General features: G+C 34.6%; 1 protein-coding gene across 33 annotated transcripts in view; it reads right to left on the reverse strand.

Annotated features, from left to right (window-relative positions):
• Positions 1-17,877, reverse strand: part of ATRX (ATRX chromatin remodeler) — a 284,343-nt gene that overhangs the window by 52,852 nt on the left and 213,614 nt on the right. For all 33 annotated transcript variants that reach the window (XM_074030193.1, XM_074030191.1, XM_074030181.1 and 30 more), the window contains 2 exons: positions 16,119-16,227; positions 558-735 (listed from right to left, as the gene is read on the reverse strand). In XM_074030193.1, the coding sequence (XP_073886294.1) occupies positions 558-735; positions 16,119-16,227 (287 nt within the window). The remainder of the gene's footprint in view (positions 1-557; positions 736-16,118; positions 16,228-17,877) is intronic.

Here is a 17,877-nt window from a genome sequence, read left to right on the forward strand (position 1 = left end):
TATAAAACACCATATCCATTACACATAAACTACATTAATTAAATGTATACATATTATACTAAATGTATATTAAATATAAAAATTACATTATAAATGAGAATGTATAGAAGTTATAAGCAGGAAAGAAAAAAATAAAAGAAAATTGAATAAATAAATAACAGGAAAGAGTTTACATAATGCTGTCAATCAACTTATATACTAAAGAAGATGAAATAAGCAAGGATCTACCAAAAAAAAAAAAAAAAAAAAACCAGTCTCTGGTTGAGAAGCCCAGATTTGGAGGCAGGTTGAGAGGGTTGCATCTGCTGTGGGTAGCATCCACTAAATCTGTTTACTCATGCAAAACAATCTCAACATGAGAAAGATGACATTACAGAAATGGATACACTACAAAACAGAAAATCAAGAAAAGCCAAAACTGACTTCTGCTGCTTTATGTACAGAAATGGTATTTCCAACTTTATTTCCCTCTCTGTAATACATATATGTTTCATACCTCTAAAATATTATCAGTTTCACATGAACTTTCAATATGAAAAAGAGAATTATAAACCTACCTGAGCTAAGAACCTATATACATAAACAGGCTTAGTTTGTCCAAAGCGATAAACTCTGAATATACTCTGGATGTCATAAGATGGATTCCAAGAAGCATCAAATATAATTACTCGATTAGCAGCTACCAGATTAATTCCTAGAGATCCTGCTTTAGTAGAAATGATAAATAATCGCCCTCTGAAAATGAAAATATAGAATGCTTCAGTAATTAGTACTTTACAAATATTTTAATTACAATATGACTTTTTGATACTTAGGCAGTTTTTTTTTTTAACTATCAAGAGTTCAGAGAATTCATTTCTTACTTACTGAAGAAAATAAGATATTATATAAGGAGTCAGGATGATAATACATATGCCTAGGAAGAATCCTATTGTTGGAAAATAAAATAGTCTGATTTAGGAATAAAGATGAAATGAAAAATTAAATATTTACAATGTAGTCAAGGTTTTATTTACAGGTTTCTGAATAAATTTAGAGAATTTATATTTAACTTCAAAGTCTATATTGTATTGGGTACAGCTAGGGGCACTAAGTACATCAAAATGAAGGACAATGCAAAAGTAGGTGAATATGTAGGAGTGACTGAACATTTATAATACAGCATAATGAATATAAGGAGAGACGTTAGATAGATGCAAGGTACTGGGGTAGATAAAACAGGAGCAAGAAGACAGACACAGGGCTCCAGGAAGGGTGTGTCTAAAGAAAAAAAAAGAAACCGATAGATTACCTGATTTGTTGAAACACAAGCATTTATAGTTTTTTTCTTTCTTTCTTTTTTTTTTTTTTTTTTTTGAGACAGAGACTCGCTCTGTCAGCCAGGCTGGAGTGCAATGGCGCAGTCTCAACTCACTGCAACCTCCGCCTCCTAGGTTCAAGCGATTCTCCTGCCTCAGTCTCCTGAGCAGCTGGGATTACAGGCGCAACACCATGCCTGGTTAATTTTTGTATTTTCAGTAGAGATAGGGTTTCGCCATGTTGGCCAGGCTGGTCTTAAACTCCTGACCTAAGGTAATCTGCCCACCTCAGCCTCCCAAAGTGCTGGGATTACAGGTGTGTGCTACCATGCCTGGCCAAGATTTATAATATTTCTATAGTAGAATTTAGAAATGAATTGGTGATAGGTATATAGAATACTAAGCAAATGGTAAAAACAAATCACTACTTCAGCAAAATATAATAAATAAGTACACAAAAAAAGAAAAACACAGTATTCAAGTGGCTTACAAATATTTACAGAGCCACAATAAAGAAGACACTGCAAATTAATTTAGGCAAATATTATGAAAAATTATACTGGGTAAACGAATGAGGAAAAGTGTGCATGTACTTGTGGTAAATTACTACCTTACACTTTAGAAAGGATGTAGGTAAGTAAGAATTACCAAGAGTTGAAGTTGGTTACCTCCAGAAAGTAGAAATCACAGGTAGAAAGAGATTTGGTCACGGGACTGGTTTTTATTTGAAGCCTTGTAAAACTATCTGTTTTTTAAAAATATGTAAATATATTACTTTGATATTAATGAAAATTTAATTTGAAAAAGATTAGATAAACACTTTTTGAAAATAAAAACAACTCTAAGGACAAAAATTCCTCAGTTCTACTCCCCAGAAACAACCTCCATTCAAATCATGATATATTTCCTATAGGTTTCTTTTTTTCTGAATATATACTTTTTAAATTTTGCAGTCAGGATAATATCTGTATATACAATACGTATTAAGAACAGTTCCCCAAATTTCTTGGTAAACATCATGCTTGGTAGCTGCATAGTATTGCATTGGATGACTGTACAATAATTTAATAATTTGCTCATTGCTGGTAACTTAGAGTGACAAAAATCCCTGGAATATAATAAGCTCTCAATAATCAACACAAAATTTCTTTTCTTTCATGAAAGAAAATTAATTACTAAAATGCCATACTAATTACATTTATAGCATTCATTATACACTAGAATGCAAAGAAACTCTAAATTTAAATGATGGGGAAAAGTTTACAATTTAGTTTACCAATCATATTATATACTAAAGAAAAATCCTGGTATAAAATAAATAGAGATACTAAATTCATATTTTATGTCAATTTGGAACTACCACACATCTATGAATATAGACTACAGAAATTATCACAAAAGTTGACCAATTTTGAAGAAAATGTATTTATCACAGTGTTATTTTATAGCAGCATAAGGTTGAAAATTAAACAATATGTACAACATAGAGAACTAAATTACACTCTGGCTATGTTACCATTAAAAATCCAAATACTACATTATGTGGAAGAAAAGCAGAATATAGAGCCTTACTAAATACAATTGCAAATGCATTAAAAACAAAAACATATACACACAATGTTAACAGTGGTTCTCTGTGGTCAGTGGGATTATGATGACAAGTTTCATCTTTATACCTCTATAACACATATTCATTACAGAGAATAAACTGTAGCTTCTTTAATTAGAGGACACACTTGAAGGTATACGGGTAAATGCTTGTCCAAAATTATTCCAGTTATTAATATCTATCCCACATAAGCAAAAGATGGCATAGAGCTATACAAAAGAATCAAGCATATAGAATGGTATAAACTATGTAGGTTAAAAAACACAGACATACATACACACACAACACACATGAAACCTTAAATAACTTCAATATGCAAGTCCATATTGAGATAAACTACCCAATACATTTTTTAGATATTCTTAATACTAAGTATTAGTATTAAAGTATATACTCAAAACAAACATAATTAAAATATAAAGGATTATTTGCACAGTGCTCATATAAACCATCTTATACATGTCTTTTGATAAAAGCATTTCTGTCAGGTACATATCTAAGAGTGGAATTGCTGAGTCATAGGGTATTTACATGTACTGCTAAACTGAACAAATAGTTCTGTAAAGTAGTTATTCCAATTCATATTCCCACCAGCAGTATATGAGGCTTCCAGTTGTTCAGGTCCTTGACAACTCATGGTACTGTCTTTTTGTTTTTATTATAACCTTCGAAAACAGTTTAAGGTTCACAAAAATTATACCAGTTGAGTTCCCATATATCCTTCACTCTCGGCTTCCAATGGTAACCTACAACTTATATAACAATACATTGTCAAAACCAGGAAATTGATGTTGGTATGAACTCAAGTACAGAGCTCATTTGGGTTTTATCAGTTTTTGTTTGATGTATAGTTCTACAAAATTTTATCATGCATGTAGAATAATGTAACCATTACCAAAGCAGGATACAGAACTGTTCTATTATCACAAAAAAAGAAACACCTTTCTTGTGTTATCCCTTCGTATTCATGCCCTTCCCCTAACCCTAAACCCTGTCAACTACAGATCTGTTCTTTATCATTATACTTCTGTCAAATTGCAAGGTTATATGACAAGTATGTTTAGTTTTGTTTTTTTGAACTGTCAAATTGTTTTCCAGAATGGTGGTTATCATTTTATATTCCCACTAGTAATGTAGGATAGATCTAGTTTCTCTATATCCTCACTAGCATTTAACGTTGTCACTATTTTTTATTTTAGCCATGTTGATAGGTGTGAAGTGACAACTCATGTGGTTTTAAATTACACTTTTCTTTCGTTTCTAGAGACAGGATCTCACTCTGTCTCCCCGGTTGGAGTGCAGTGGCACATTCACAGCTCACTGCAACCTCGAATTCCTGGGCTCAAGTGATCCTCCTGCCTCAGCTCCTAAGTAGCTATGACTATAGACATGTGCCACCATGCCCAGCTAATTGTATTTAATTTTTTGTAGAGATAGATTCTCACCATGTTGCCCAGGCTGGTCTTGAATCCGTGGCCTCAAGTGATACTCCCACCTCAGCCTCCCAAAGCCCTGGGATTGCAGGCCTGAGCCACCAGCCTCACCTAAATTACATTTCCCTAATGGCTAGTGATGCTATCTTTTCATATGCTTATTTGCATAGCCTTCCTCAGAGAACTGTCAGTTCAAGTCCTTTGCCCATTTACTAACTGGGTTGTTTTCTTTCTGAGAGTTCTTTATACATTCTGAATGATTCCTTTGTTAAATATGCAAATTGCAAATATTTTCTCCAAGTCTGTAAGTTGTCTTTTCCTTTCCCTAAGAGTCTTTCACAGCCAAAAGTTTTTAATTTTGATTAAGTCTAATTATTGATTTTTTATTTAATGGATTATATGCCTTTGGTATCATGACTAAGAACTCTGCCTAATCCTAGATGCAGAAGATTTTCTTCTGTTTTCTTATACAAGTATAATAGTTTTACATTTAGATTTATGATGCATTTTGACTTGATTTTTTAAAATATGGGTAAGGCTTCAGTAAAGGTGTTTTTGGCCTATGAAAGTCTAATTGTTTCAATACCAGTTTTTGAAAAGGCTATGCTCTCTCCATTTAATTGCTTTTGCATCTTTTGTCAAAACCATTTTTAACTTGAATTTCTTTGATGATTAATAAGGATCACCATGCTTTCATACATTTACTGGCCATTCGGATATCATATTTTGTAAAGTCCTGTTCAAGTTTTTGCCCATTTTTCTATTGGGTTGTCTAGTTTATCCTACTGATTTTTAAGAGTTCTTTATATATCCTGGATGAGACCTTTTTAGATGTATATATTGGGAACAGCTTCTCCAACTTCGTGACTTGCCTTTACACTCTTAATGTGAAATGACATTTGTATTAGTCAGGGTTTTCCAGAGAAACAGAACCAACAGGAGTTTAGAACTTCTGTGTACATGCGCGTGTATGTGTGTGTGTGCATGCGTGCAGACATATTATGAGATTTGCCTCACTGTGATTATGGAAGCTGCAAAGTGCTACAATGTGCTGTTCACAAGCTGCAAAACCAGGGAGCTAATTGTATAAATCCTGGTCCCAGTTCAAAGGACTGAAAATCAGGCAGCCCTAGGCTGTGGGTAGGGGCAGTTGGTATAAGTCCTAGTCTGTCTGAGTCTGAAGGCTGAAGAACCACGATTACCAATCTCCAAGGGCTTGATAAGATGGATGTCCCAGCTCAAAGAGAGAGAGAGAGCAAATCTGCCCTTCTTCTGCATTTTTGGTCAATTCAGGCCCTCAATGGATAGGATGATGCCCACTCACACTGATGAGGGCAATCTTCTTTACTCAGTCTACTAATTCAAATGCCCTTTCAGGAGCACCCTCACAGACATATCCAGAAGTGTTTTATCAGCTGCATGGGCATCTCTTAGCCCAGTCAAACTGACACATAAAATTAACTATCACACCTTTGGTGAACAGAAGTCCTTAATTTTAATGAAGCCCAAATTACCAATCTTATATATATACAAGGAACAGAAGGCAGCTCTGAAAAGTGAGAAGGATGAGGCAGATGGGTAGGGCCCTCAGGATATAAAGGATAATGTGGTACTGAGTTTCATGGGCTACCTTTTTATTTTTAAAATCTTATTTTTTTTGAGACAGGGTCTTGAATTATCACCCACAATGGAGTGCAATTGCATGATCACAGCTCAATGCAGCCTTGACCTGCTGGGCTCAAGCACTCCTCTCACCTCAGCCTCCCAAGTAGCTGGGACTACAGAAATGCACTAATGCACCCAGCTAATTTTTAAATTTTTTGTGGAGACAGGGTCTCACTATGTTGCCCAGGCTGGTTTTCAATTCCTGGGCTCAACTGATCCTCCTGCCTCGACTTCCCAAAATGCTGGGATTACACGTGTGAGCCACCGAGCCCAATGTTATAGACTTTCTTTCTGCCTCATGTATCCTAGATTGGTTGCTAAAGAACTCCAGAAGGTGCTGTCAAAAAAATCTCCAAGAAAAGCCAACCCTCCAGCCACAGGACCAGGAAAGGGGCAGCATAGCAAGACAGAACACGTTAGGATAACCACTCAATTGCAACCAAACAGTACAGCAAAAACTGTAGCTGAACCTCATCCTTCTACTGTAACCAAGTTATAACAAGGCACTGCCAGGGTGGGGTCAGAAAAGTCTGATTTAACAAGGTCCTCCCTATGATCTAACAGTGCCAATGAAGGCCATGTAGGGAAACAATACATCCACCCACACCCACGAGTTACAAGAAAACCCCTTCCCTTCCTACTGGAATTATACCACCATCCAGTAACTAATGAGTCACCCCCTGTGAGTGGAGGCCATCTGGAAAGAGGTAACAGGTAATCTTGAGCCTCTGTCCCCCAACCCAGCCAAGGTAATACCAGTAGAGGCCTAGTGAGGAGACTGAACTCCCACTATCAACTGGCAAAAATGTGGTAGGGTACCTCAAGCCCTGCCAAAACATTTGTCAGAAGATGCCTACTATAACAAAAGATTTAAACAAAATCCAGCATCTCATGATATAGTAACCAATATGCCCAGTTTAAATAGAAGAACTTTTTCATAATAAGAACCAGAAAAATCTCAAGTTCAATGAGAAAAGACAATCAACAGACACCAACACTGAGATGACATAAATGTTAGAATTGTCTGACAAGGATTTTTAAAGTAGTCATTATAAAAATGCCTCATAAGCAATTATTAACATACCTGAGACAAATGAAACAAATATTCTCAGCAAAGAAACAGAAGACATAAAAAAAGAACCAAATGAAAATTTTAGGCTGGCCACGGCAGCTCAGGCCTGTAATCCCAGCACAGTGGGAGGCAAAGGCAGGCAGATTACTTGAGATCAGGAGTTCCAAACCAGTCTGGCCAACGTGGTGAAACCCCGTCTGTACTAAAAACACAAAAGTTAGCTGGGTGTGGTGGTGCATGCCTGTAATCCCAGCTACTTGGGTGGCTGAGGCATGAGAATTGCTTGAATCTGGAAGGTGGAGTCTGCAGTGAGCTGAGATCTTGCCAATGCACTCCAGCTTGGGCAAGAGTGAGACCCTGTCTCCAAAAAAAAAAAAAAAAAATTAGAACTGAAAAATAAAACAGAAATTAAAAACTCAGAGTGAGTTGAGTAGAATGCAGAGAGCAGAAGATTTGGTGACTTTGAAGACTAAACAACAGAAATGGCCTAATCTGAACAACAGAGAAAAATGGAATGGAAAAGAAACTCAGGTATCCATGGGACTATAACAAAAGATTTAACATTTTTGTCATTAGAGTCCTAAAGGAAGAGGAGAAAGGAGGAGGGGCTGAAATTCAAAGAAATAATGACTGAAAATTACCAATATGCATTAAGAAACATAAATCTGCAGGTTTAAGTAGTTGAATGAACCACAAACAGGATAAACCCAAACAAATCCATGACAAGATATATCAGTCATCTTCTGAAAATGCAGAAAAATAATCTTGAAAGAAGAGAAAAACAACACCTTATCTAAGGGGAAAAAACAATTCAAACAGCAAGTTTCTCGTAAGAAACCAGGGAGGCAAGAAGGTAGTGACACATATTTTTCAAGTACTGAAAGGAAAGAATTGCCAACCCAGAAATCTACATCCAGCTGAAATACCATTCAAGAATGAAGGGGAGGCCGGGCGCGGTGGCTCAAGCCTGCAATCCCAGCACTTTGGGAGGCCGAGATGGGCGGATCACGAGGTCAGGAGATCGAGACCATCCTGGCTAACATGGTGAAACCCCATCTCTACTAAAAAAATACAAAAAAACTAGCCGGACGTGGTGGCGGGCGCCTGTAGTCCCAGCTACTCGGGAGGCTGAGGCAGGAGAATGGCGTGAACCCGGGAGGCGGAGCTTGCAGTGAGCTGAGATCCGGCCACTGCACTCCAGCCTGGGCAACACAGTGAGACTCCGTCTCAAAAAAAAAAAAAAAAGAATGAAGGGGAAATCATTTGTTGCCAGCAGACTTGCTGTTAAAGAATGGCTAGGCCAGGCGTGGTGGCTCAGGCCTGTAATCTCAGCACTTTAGGAGGCCAAAGCAGGCGGATCACTTGAGCTCAGGAGTTCAAGACCAGCCTGGGAAACATGGTACAACCCCATCTCTACAAAAAATACAGAAATTAGCCAGGTGTGGTGGTGCGCACCTGTAGTCCCAGCTACTTGGGACGCTGAGGTGGGAGGATGGCTAGAGCCTGGGAGGTCAAGCTGTAGTGAGCCAAGATTGTACCACTGTATGCCAGCCTGAGTGACAGAGCAAGACCCTGCTTTAAAAAAAAAAAAAAAAAAATGGAATGGCTAAAATAAGTTCTGTAAATATAAAGGAAATGATAAAAGAAGGATTGCTGAAACGTTAGGGAGAAGTAACAATGAAAACAGCAAATAATAAATATGAGTCAATACAACACTTTCCTCCAGTTGTGTTTTCTAAATTATATTCTATGGTTGAAGAAAGAATAATTACACTGACTGATATGGTTAAACACTTGAGACAGTCATATTATAAAAAGGGAATCAAAAGGATATAAAGAGTTAAGGTTTCTACCAGTAGACTGTAATAAGTGTGTGTATATGTATGATGTAACACCTACAGCAACCACTATCAAAGCTATACAAAGAGAAACACTAAAAAAACTATAGATTAATCAAAATAGAATTTCAAAAATATAAAACTAACCCACAGGAAAGGAGGAAAAAGAAATCATAAACAAAAGAAAATAGAATGAAAGAGAACAAAGTGAGCAAAAAAATAAAATGGTAGACTGAAGCCCTACACTAAATATAAACGGTCCACATACATCATTTAAAAGAAAGATTGAGTGGATAAAAAATAAAACAAAAAACATGACCCAACCACATGCTGTTTACAAGAAACTCACTTCAAATAAAACAACATAGGTGAGTTGAAGTAAAAGGATGAAAAACTATATACCATGTAAACACCAATCAAAATAAAACAAGAGTGGTTATATCAGTATCAGATAAAATAGATTTCAGAGCAAATAAGATTATGAAGGATAGAGAGGGGCACAGCAATACTAAACGTGCATAATAAACAACAGAGCTGAAAATATCAGAAGTAAAACCAGACAGAACTGAAGGAGAAACAGAAAAATCCACAATTATAGTTGGAGATTTCAGCCTTCCTCTCAAAAACTGATAACCATATAGACAAAAAAAATCAGCAAAAGTAAAGAAGAATACAAGAACCTTATCGAAGAACAAAATCTAATCAATATTTATAGAACACTCACCCAACAACAGCAGAGTACATATGCTCTTCAAGGGCCAGTCTACTCAGGGCATAAAACAAAGCACAACAAACTTAAAAGAATTGAAATTATACAGATTATATTTCCTGAACATAATTGAATTAAACTAGAAATCCACAAAAGAAAAATAATGGGAACCTCCAAATGCATGGAAATTAAACAACATGCTTCTAAGCTATGAGTCAAAGATGAATTCTAAAATAAAAATATACTGAACTAAATGAAAATACAACATATCGAAGTTTGTATAACTAAAGCAGTGCTGAAAGGGAAATTTGTAACACTAAATGCTTACATTAGAAAAGAAAAAAAGCCTCAAATCAAATTAGTAATCTAAGCTTCTACCTCCCGAAAGTAGAACAGTAAGAGCAAAACAAACCAAAAGCAAGATGAAATTAAAATAGGAAAAAAAAAAAGAAAATCAAGGGAATAAAACACTAGTTATTTGTAACAATTAATGAAATTGACAAACCTCTAGCAAGACTAATAAAAAGAAAACACACAAATTACCAGTATCAGAAGTGAAACAGAAGCTATCACTATAGACCCTAAAGACATGAAAAGGATATTAAGAAAATGCTATGAACAATTCTACACATACATTTGAAATTACAATGAAATGAACCAACTCTTACAAAAGCACAAACTACCACAAGTCATTCAATATAAAATAGATCACTTGAATAATCCTAAAACTACTGAGGAAATTTAATTAGTGATTTCTAAACTCCTCAAAAAAGAAACCTTCAAGGCCAGAACTAGTTTCACTGGCAAATTTTACCAAACATTTAAGATTAACACAAATCCCCATAATCTTTGTCAGAAAATAGAAGAGAAAACAATTACTGACTTATTTTATGAGGTCAATATTAACCTGATACCAAAACCAGACAACGAAAACAACTGAATATATAACAGTAACTCTCATAAATATCTCTCAACAAAATATTAGCAAACAGAACCAAGTACTATATAAAAACAATTACCCTTATGACCAAGTGGAGTTTTATTCCAGGCATGAAAGGTTGGTTCAGTATTCAAAAACCAATCTACATAGCATACCATATTAACAGATTAAGAAGACAAAACAGATGATACTGAGGCAGAAAAAGCATTTGACAAATGTAAACACCCATTCATCATAAAAACTCTGAGAAAATTAAGAATAGAGGGGAACCGCCTCAACTTGATGAAGAGTAATTACAAAAAAAGTACAGCATGGCTGTGCATTCCTACTCAAAGAGGCTGAGGCAGGAGGATCCCTTGAGCCTAGGAGTTTGAGGCTGCAGTGAGGTACGATCACACCACAGAACTCCACTCATGGTGACAGACAGAGACCTTGTCTCAAAACAAAAACAACCCCCCGACCCAAAAAAACAACCTTACAGCTAACAACATAGTTAATGAAGACAGAATGCTTTTCTCCTAAGATCAGGAAGAAGGTAAGGATATCCACTCTCACCATTGCTACTAACTATATTACTCTTAAGTTTTAACCAGTATGAGGTATAGGGAGGGACACAGCAATATTAAACGTACATAATAAACAGAGCTGAAAATATCAGAAGCAAAATCTGACATAACTTAAAGGAGAAACAGACAAATTCACAATTACAGTTAGAGACTTTTCTTGCAGTAAGACAAGAAAAGGAAACAAACAGCGTATAGATCATAAAAGAAGAAATAAAACTATCCCTACTTGCAGATAGTATAATGGTCTTAGAAAATCCCAAGAAATCTATAAAACAAACTCCTAGAACAAATCAAGTCAGCAAGTTTACAGACAAAAGATTAACACAAAAACCAACTGCATTTCTATATTTGAGCAATGGACACATGGAAACAAAAGTTAAAAATATAGTATCATTTACAAGAGCTAAAAAAAAGAGAAATATCTGAGTGTAAATCTAACAAAAGACCTACAGGACCTGTATACTGAAAACTACAAAACACTGATGGAAGGAATCAAAGATCAACATTAATGGAGACATACACTGAGTTCACTGATCAGAAAACTCAATAAAGTTATCAATTCTCTGCTGCTAAAAGTATTACAATCGAAAAACGATATCAATTCTCTCCAAATTAGTAACAGGCTTAATAAAATTCCTATTAAAATTATTGCAAAACTTTTGTAGATTTAGACAAGATTATTCTAAAATTCATATAAAAAATTAGCTAAAACAATCTGTGAAAGGTAGAACAAAGTGGGAAGAATCATTCAATGTGCTTACTACACAGCTATAGTAATCAAGACTATGTAGTAATGACGCAGAGAAAGACATATGGAATAAAGGAATAGAATAGCAAACTGAAAAACAGCCCAACACAAGGACAGTCAACTGATTTTTCACAAAGGTACAAAACCAATTCAGTAAAGGAAGGATGGTTTTTTCTTTGTTCTTTTTATTTATTTATTTTTTTTGAGACAGGGTCTTCCTCTGTCGCCCAGGCTGGAGTGAAGTGGCACAATCATGGCTCACTGCAGCCCCGACCTCCTGATCTCAAGTGATCCTCCCACATCAGCCTCCAGAGTAGCTGGGACTACTGGTGTACATCACCATGCCTGGGTAATTTTTTTATTTTTGGAGACAGGGTCTCACTATGTTGCTTAGGCTGGTCTTGAATTCCTGTGTTCAGCCTCCCAAAGCACTAGGATTACAAGTATGAGCCACTGTGCACTACCACAGATAGCTTTTTTCAACAAATGATGCTGCAGCAATTGAACATCCACAGTCAAAAATAAGAATCTTTAAACTTCACACCTTATAAAAAATTAACTCAATAAACTATGGACTTAAACATAAAAGGTAAAATTATAAAACTTGTAAAACACAACACAGGAGAAAATCTTCAAGACCTAGGGCTTTGAGGAAGAGTTCTTAGACTTGACACCAGAAGCATGATCAAAACAAAGAAACAAACATTGATAAACTAGATTTCATCAAAATTAAAATCTTTGTTCTCTGAAAGACCCTGTGAAGGGGATGAAAAAACAAGCCATAAACTGGCAGGAAATATTTGCAAACCATGTATCTGACAAAGGACGCATATCTAGATTATATAAAGAACTCTCAAAACCTACAATAAAAAAACAAGCAATCCAATAAGAAAATGGACAAAAAGACATAAAGGGATTTTCACCCAAGAGGATACACAATATCTGATGGCAAATAAACACATAAGATGCTCAATATAACTGGTTGTTAGGAAACTGTAAATTAAGACCACAATAAGATACTACTACATACCTACCAGAACACCTAAAATAAAAAATAGTGATAATACCAAATGCTGGTGAGGATGTAGAGAAACTTATTTCTCACACATTGCTGGTAAGACTATACAATGGTACGGTCATTCTAAATGAGAGTTTGGCAGTTTCCTAAAAAAGTAAGACATACTTACCATATGACCTAGCCACAGCACACCTGGGCACTTACCCTAGAGAAATGAAAACTTAGGTGCACATAAAAATCTGGAACACAGTGTTCACAGCAGCTTTATTTATAATAGCCAAACCTGGACAAAATGAAAATGTCCTGCAATAAGCGAATGATTAAACATCTGTGGTACATCCATTCCATGGAATACTACTCTGTAATAAAAAGGAACAAACTACTGATACATGTGATAACTTGGATGGAATTCAAGGGCATTAAGCTGAGTGAAAAAAGCCAATCTCAAGAGGTCACATATAGAGAATGATGCCATTTTTATGACAGTCTTAATATGACAAAATAATAGAGATGGAGCATAAATTAGTCATTGTCAGGGGTTAAGGTTAGTGACAAGGTTGGCAGTAAAAATGGCTGTGACTATAAAAGAGTAGTGAGAGACAGAGCTTTGTGGTGATGGCATATTTCTGTATCTTGATTGTGTACGTGTGGAAAAAAGATACATGCAAACATTGAAACACTGTCAACTACTTAGTTTTGATATTGAAATATAAGTACATAAGATTTAACCATTGGGGAAAATTAGGCAAAGGGTTCACAGGACCTCTCTGTACTTGCAAGTTCAGGTGAATCTATAATCATTTCTAAATTAAAAGTGAGACAAACAAACCAAAAATAGTATCAAGTTAACCAGGCACTCTGAGACGGCTGAAAACTACTTCCAGGTCACACAAAACAACGTTAGAAATGGTCACTATCTTAAAGTTTATTTTAATGTGTCTTTCAGATTGTTTTGGCATAAATAAGGATTATATTGATATCCTATTTATTGAAAATTACTGAGTCATGAAAAATTAGAATATAGAGATATAATCTAAAACATTTGTGGATTTTTTCTTTGCTCTTTTCATTTTGTTTTTTGTTTCATTTTCTGTTTGTTTGTGGACTTTTAGAGACAGCATAACATTTGTGGGTTTCATGTGTATGGGTTCAGCTACTCAAGAGCAACTCCCCAAATCCATAATATACATGTACAGGTTGAGCATCCCAAATCCGTAAGTCTGAAATCCTAAATTCTCCAAAGAAAATGCTCATTGGGGCATTTTGTATTTTGGATTTTCAGATTTGGGATGCTCAACAGGTAAGAATATAATACAAATATTCAAAAATCTGACAAAAAAATCCCATATCTGAAATGCTTCTGGTCCCTAGCATCCCCAAGCATTTTGGATAAGAAATACTCAACCAGTAAATGCCTGAAGCATGAATTTGAATGAGATGCTTTTTGGCATATGTTTAGGGGTAATTCACTAGTGAGTTAGCCAAGCTGACAGCTCAACATCTAAATTTCAATGTTTTTCCCTACTAGTCATCAAGTACAAATGTCATGTGACAGATTATATGCCACTGTCTTATTTTAAAATTTGGGAAACCGAGCAAGCCAAAGGTTTAGATTATGTTTGAAAAATTTGGGTTACTCAATAAAATTACTTCTTCACACTCATGCACAAATAATAATTTGTTTAAACATGGAAAACAGAATATAAAAATGTATTTATTCTTTAAGCAGTTATATAATCAATCATATACATTTATAATTTAACTGTATTCAAATCATCCCTTTGTAAGCTCTCTTAGGCTACAGGTTTTCAATAATTAATAATCTTTCTAAAATGTAACTGAAATTTCTCTAGCCTTAAGCCTAGGTTTAGTTCATGATGCTGCTAAAATTAAAACATGTTTTAAACAAACAGTATAATATTCTCCGTAGTTTAAAATATTTATTAAGGCATACTTCAGCCATCTTTCTATTAAACTAACCCCATCTCTTTTATCTTTTTCTTAAATGCCATGCTTTCTTACATTTGTGTATGTGTATATGTATGCGTATGTGCATATGTTTAGATGTATCTATAGTCATGTGCCACATAATGTTTTGGTCAATAACAGACAGCATATGCAAAGGCAATCTCATAAGATTATAATACATATTTTTACTGTATCTTTTCTATGTTTAGATATGTTACATACACAAATACCATTGTGTTCCAATTGCCTACAGTATTCAGTACAGTAACATGCCGTACAGTTTTGCAACCTAGGAGCAATAAGCTATATCACAGAAAGCCTACTGGTGTACAGTATACTCTGTGATATTTGCATAGTGACAAAATTGCCTAATGATGCATTTCTCAGAATGTATACTGGTTGTTAAGCAACATGTGACTATAGATAAAACTTTTCCTTTCCAAATGTAGTTTGATTTTGTCAATTAGTAACAGCTTAAAACAATATCAACAATACACACACAAAATGCCTTGTATCTACAGTTAACAACATTAAAATGGTCAATAAGCACATGAAAAGATGCTCAACATCATTTATCATTAGGGAACAGCAAATTAAAATCACAAGAGATACCATTACACATACATTAGAATGAGTAAAATAATTTTTTTAAAAAATGACAATACCACATACAGACAAGAATGTAAGGAAACTGGAACTCTCATACAACTGCTGGTGGGAATGCAAAATTTTACAGTCACTTTGGAAAACTGCTTGATAGTTTCTTACAAAGATAAATGTAAACTTAGTATATGACCCAGCAGTCACAATCCTAGGATTTCGTTTCATTTAAGTAAATACTTATGTTCACACAAAAACTTGAACATGAAAGCTTAGAGCAGCTTTGATTTTAATTCCAAAACCTGGAAACAACTCAAATGTCCCTCAAGCAGAAGTAGCTAAACAAACTGTGATATATCCCTATAATGGAAGACTATACAACAATTTTTAAAAAGTATTGGTATATGCAACAACGTAGGTGATCCTCAAATAAATTTCACTAAGTGAAAGAAATAAGACTCAAAAGGCTACAAGTTATATGATTCCATAAGTGAATTCAGTGGGTAGGGAGTGATGACACTGTTTTGCATCCTGACTGTATCTTGCATTTGCTAAAAACATTCAAATACACAATAAAAATATTGAAATTTACTGTATGTAAATTTTAAAATTAATTATTTTAATGTTTCTATATATACAGAAGATTTTTCCTACCTCACATTAGTTTCATCGTTAAATTCTTCAGCCCACTTCTTCCTTGACTGTGCAGTAGTGGAACCATCTAAACGGTAATAGTCAATGTTTCGAAGCCACTTCCCCTCACCTGAAAATTTAACAAAAGAACACAAAAGGAATTTGATATATCACTCTGCTTACTAGTAAGAACAGATTTTCCACCTTGCTCATCATTTAAAAGTAGGTTATATACATTCTATTTGTATAGCAAAATACATTATATACTTTTCTTAATCAAGGAATAATTATATTACAAATAAATTCACCACAGATTTCATTCAAATAGATAGTGATGAGCACAGGTATTTTTAAAACCTATTTCATCTACACGAGAATTTCTTAAAAGGGTTTCCTTGATTAGAATCCATAAAACTGTCAAAAGAATATGATTAAACTTATATTTTGTTCATGAGGCATGCTTTTAGTTGTATCTGTAAATGGCCATGTTTTTCTCCTTATCAACAACTTGATAATGATCAAATAAAAATCAGAGATAAAGAATACCTTTATTCATTCACTGAACAAATACTTACTGAATGCCTACTATGTGCCAAAAATTATTCTATGGGGTATACACAAATTTCAGTGTATGTTTCCATTTCAAAAGTGGTGTGTGTGTATGTGTGTGTGTAAAGGAGTACGACTTTATGAGTTAACGATATGACATGACAATTTTAGACAGTGAGGGAAAGTTTTTTGTTGTTGTTTAATCTATACCAGGAAGAAGTGAGGTGAAATTTTACCCAAGACGTGCACTGATACTAAAATACCAAGAGATTAAGGGCATATGACATTTTTATATTTTATCATACGTAATTTCTATTCTAATTATTTAACTGTAAACACAATGCTACTATTTCCCATCCAAGCAAAATTCTATCATGCCCCAGAGCCTTAAAATAAAAGTTAACAAAATTGAGATTTATTTATGTCTTTCCAGCAAGCTCTTTAAATTTAGTACATTAGTCAAAAAAAAAGATGCTTTTCCACATGTTTCTTACCTATATCTTCACTGATACAGAAAATCCAGAATTTCCTTGTTAAAAATTCATTAATGCTTATGAAAGTCATTTTATTTATGTTTTTTTTTTTCCAGTTAGAAAAAAAGGCATACACATCCAAGGAAAAAAGAATTTGAGATGGATAGTTGGATAAAAAGGTAAGAGGCTGGAGTCACATTTGCATTAATTGTTCACTTGAACAGGATAATTATTAAAACAAACAATCATAAATGAATGGAAAATGATATGACTATTTTAAAAAGCACTTCAACATACTCACCTTTTATTATAATGCAAATGAATATGTCTAATACCACCTCGATGAATCCAACACTTAAAAACTGATAGAGTCACTATAGGTTAGTAGTTAAGAACACAGACTTTGGAGTGACACTCCCTGAGTTTAATCTCAGTTTCACCATTTACTAACATTTTCACTTATGGCAAGTAATTAAACTCCTTGTGCCTCAGTTTCTTTATCTGTAAAATGAAGATAATCAGAGTACCTATTGCATAGGGTTGTTATGAGGATTAAATGAGATAATATTTTAAAAACTACTTAGAATGGTGCCTGTCACACGGTAATTAAAAGCTTACTGAGTACTTAATATTATCACTCAAGATCCCATGACAAATTACACCTGCCTCTATTACGGCACATAATATATGTGTCTGATCCTCTTCCACACCATGATTTCCTGTAGTACCCCTTAAATCTTGCTCAGTAATCAATACAC

Source organism: Macaca fascicularis, chromosome X (assembly GCF_037993035.2).
Source record: "Macaca fascicularis isolate 582-1 chromosome X, T2T-MFA8v1.1".
NCBI classification, from domain to species: domain Eukaryota; kingdom Metazoa; phylum Chordata; class Mammalia; order Primates; family Cercopithecidae; genus Macaca; species Macaca fascicularis.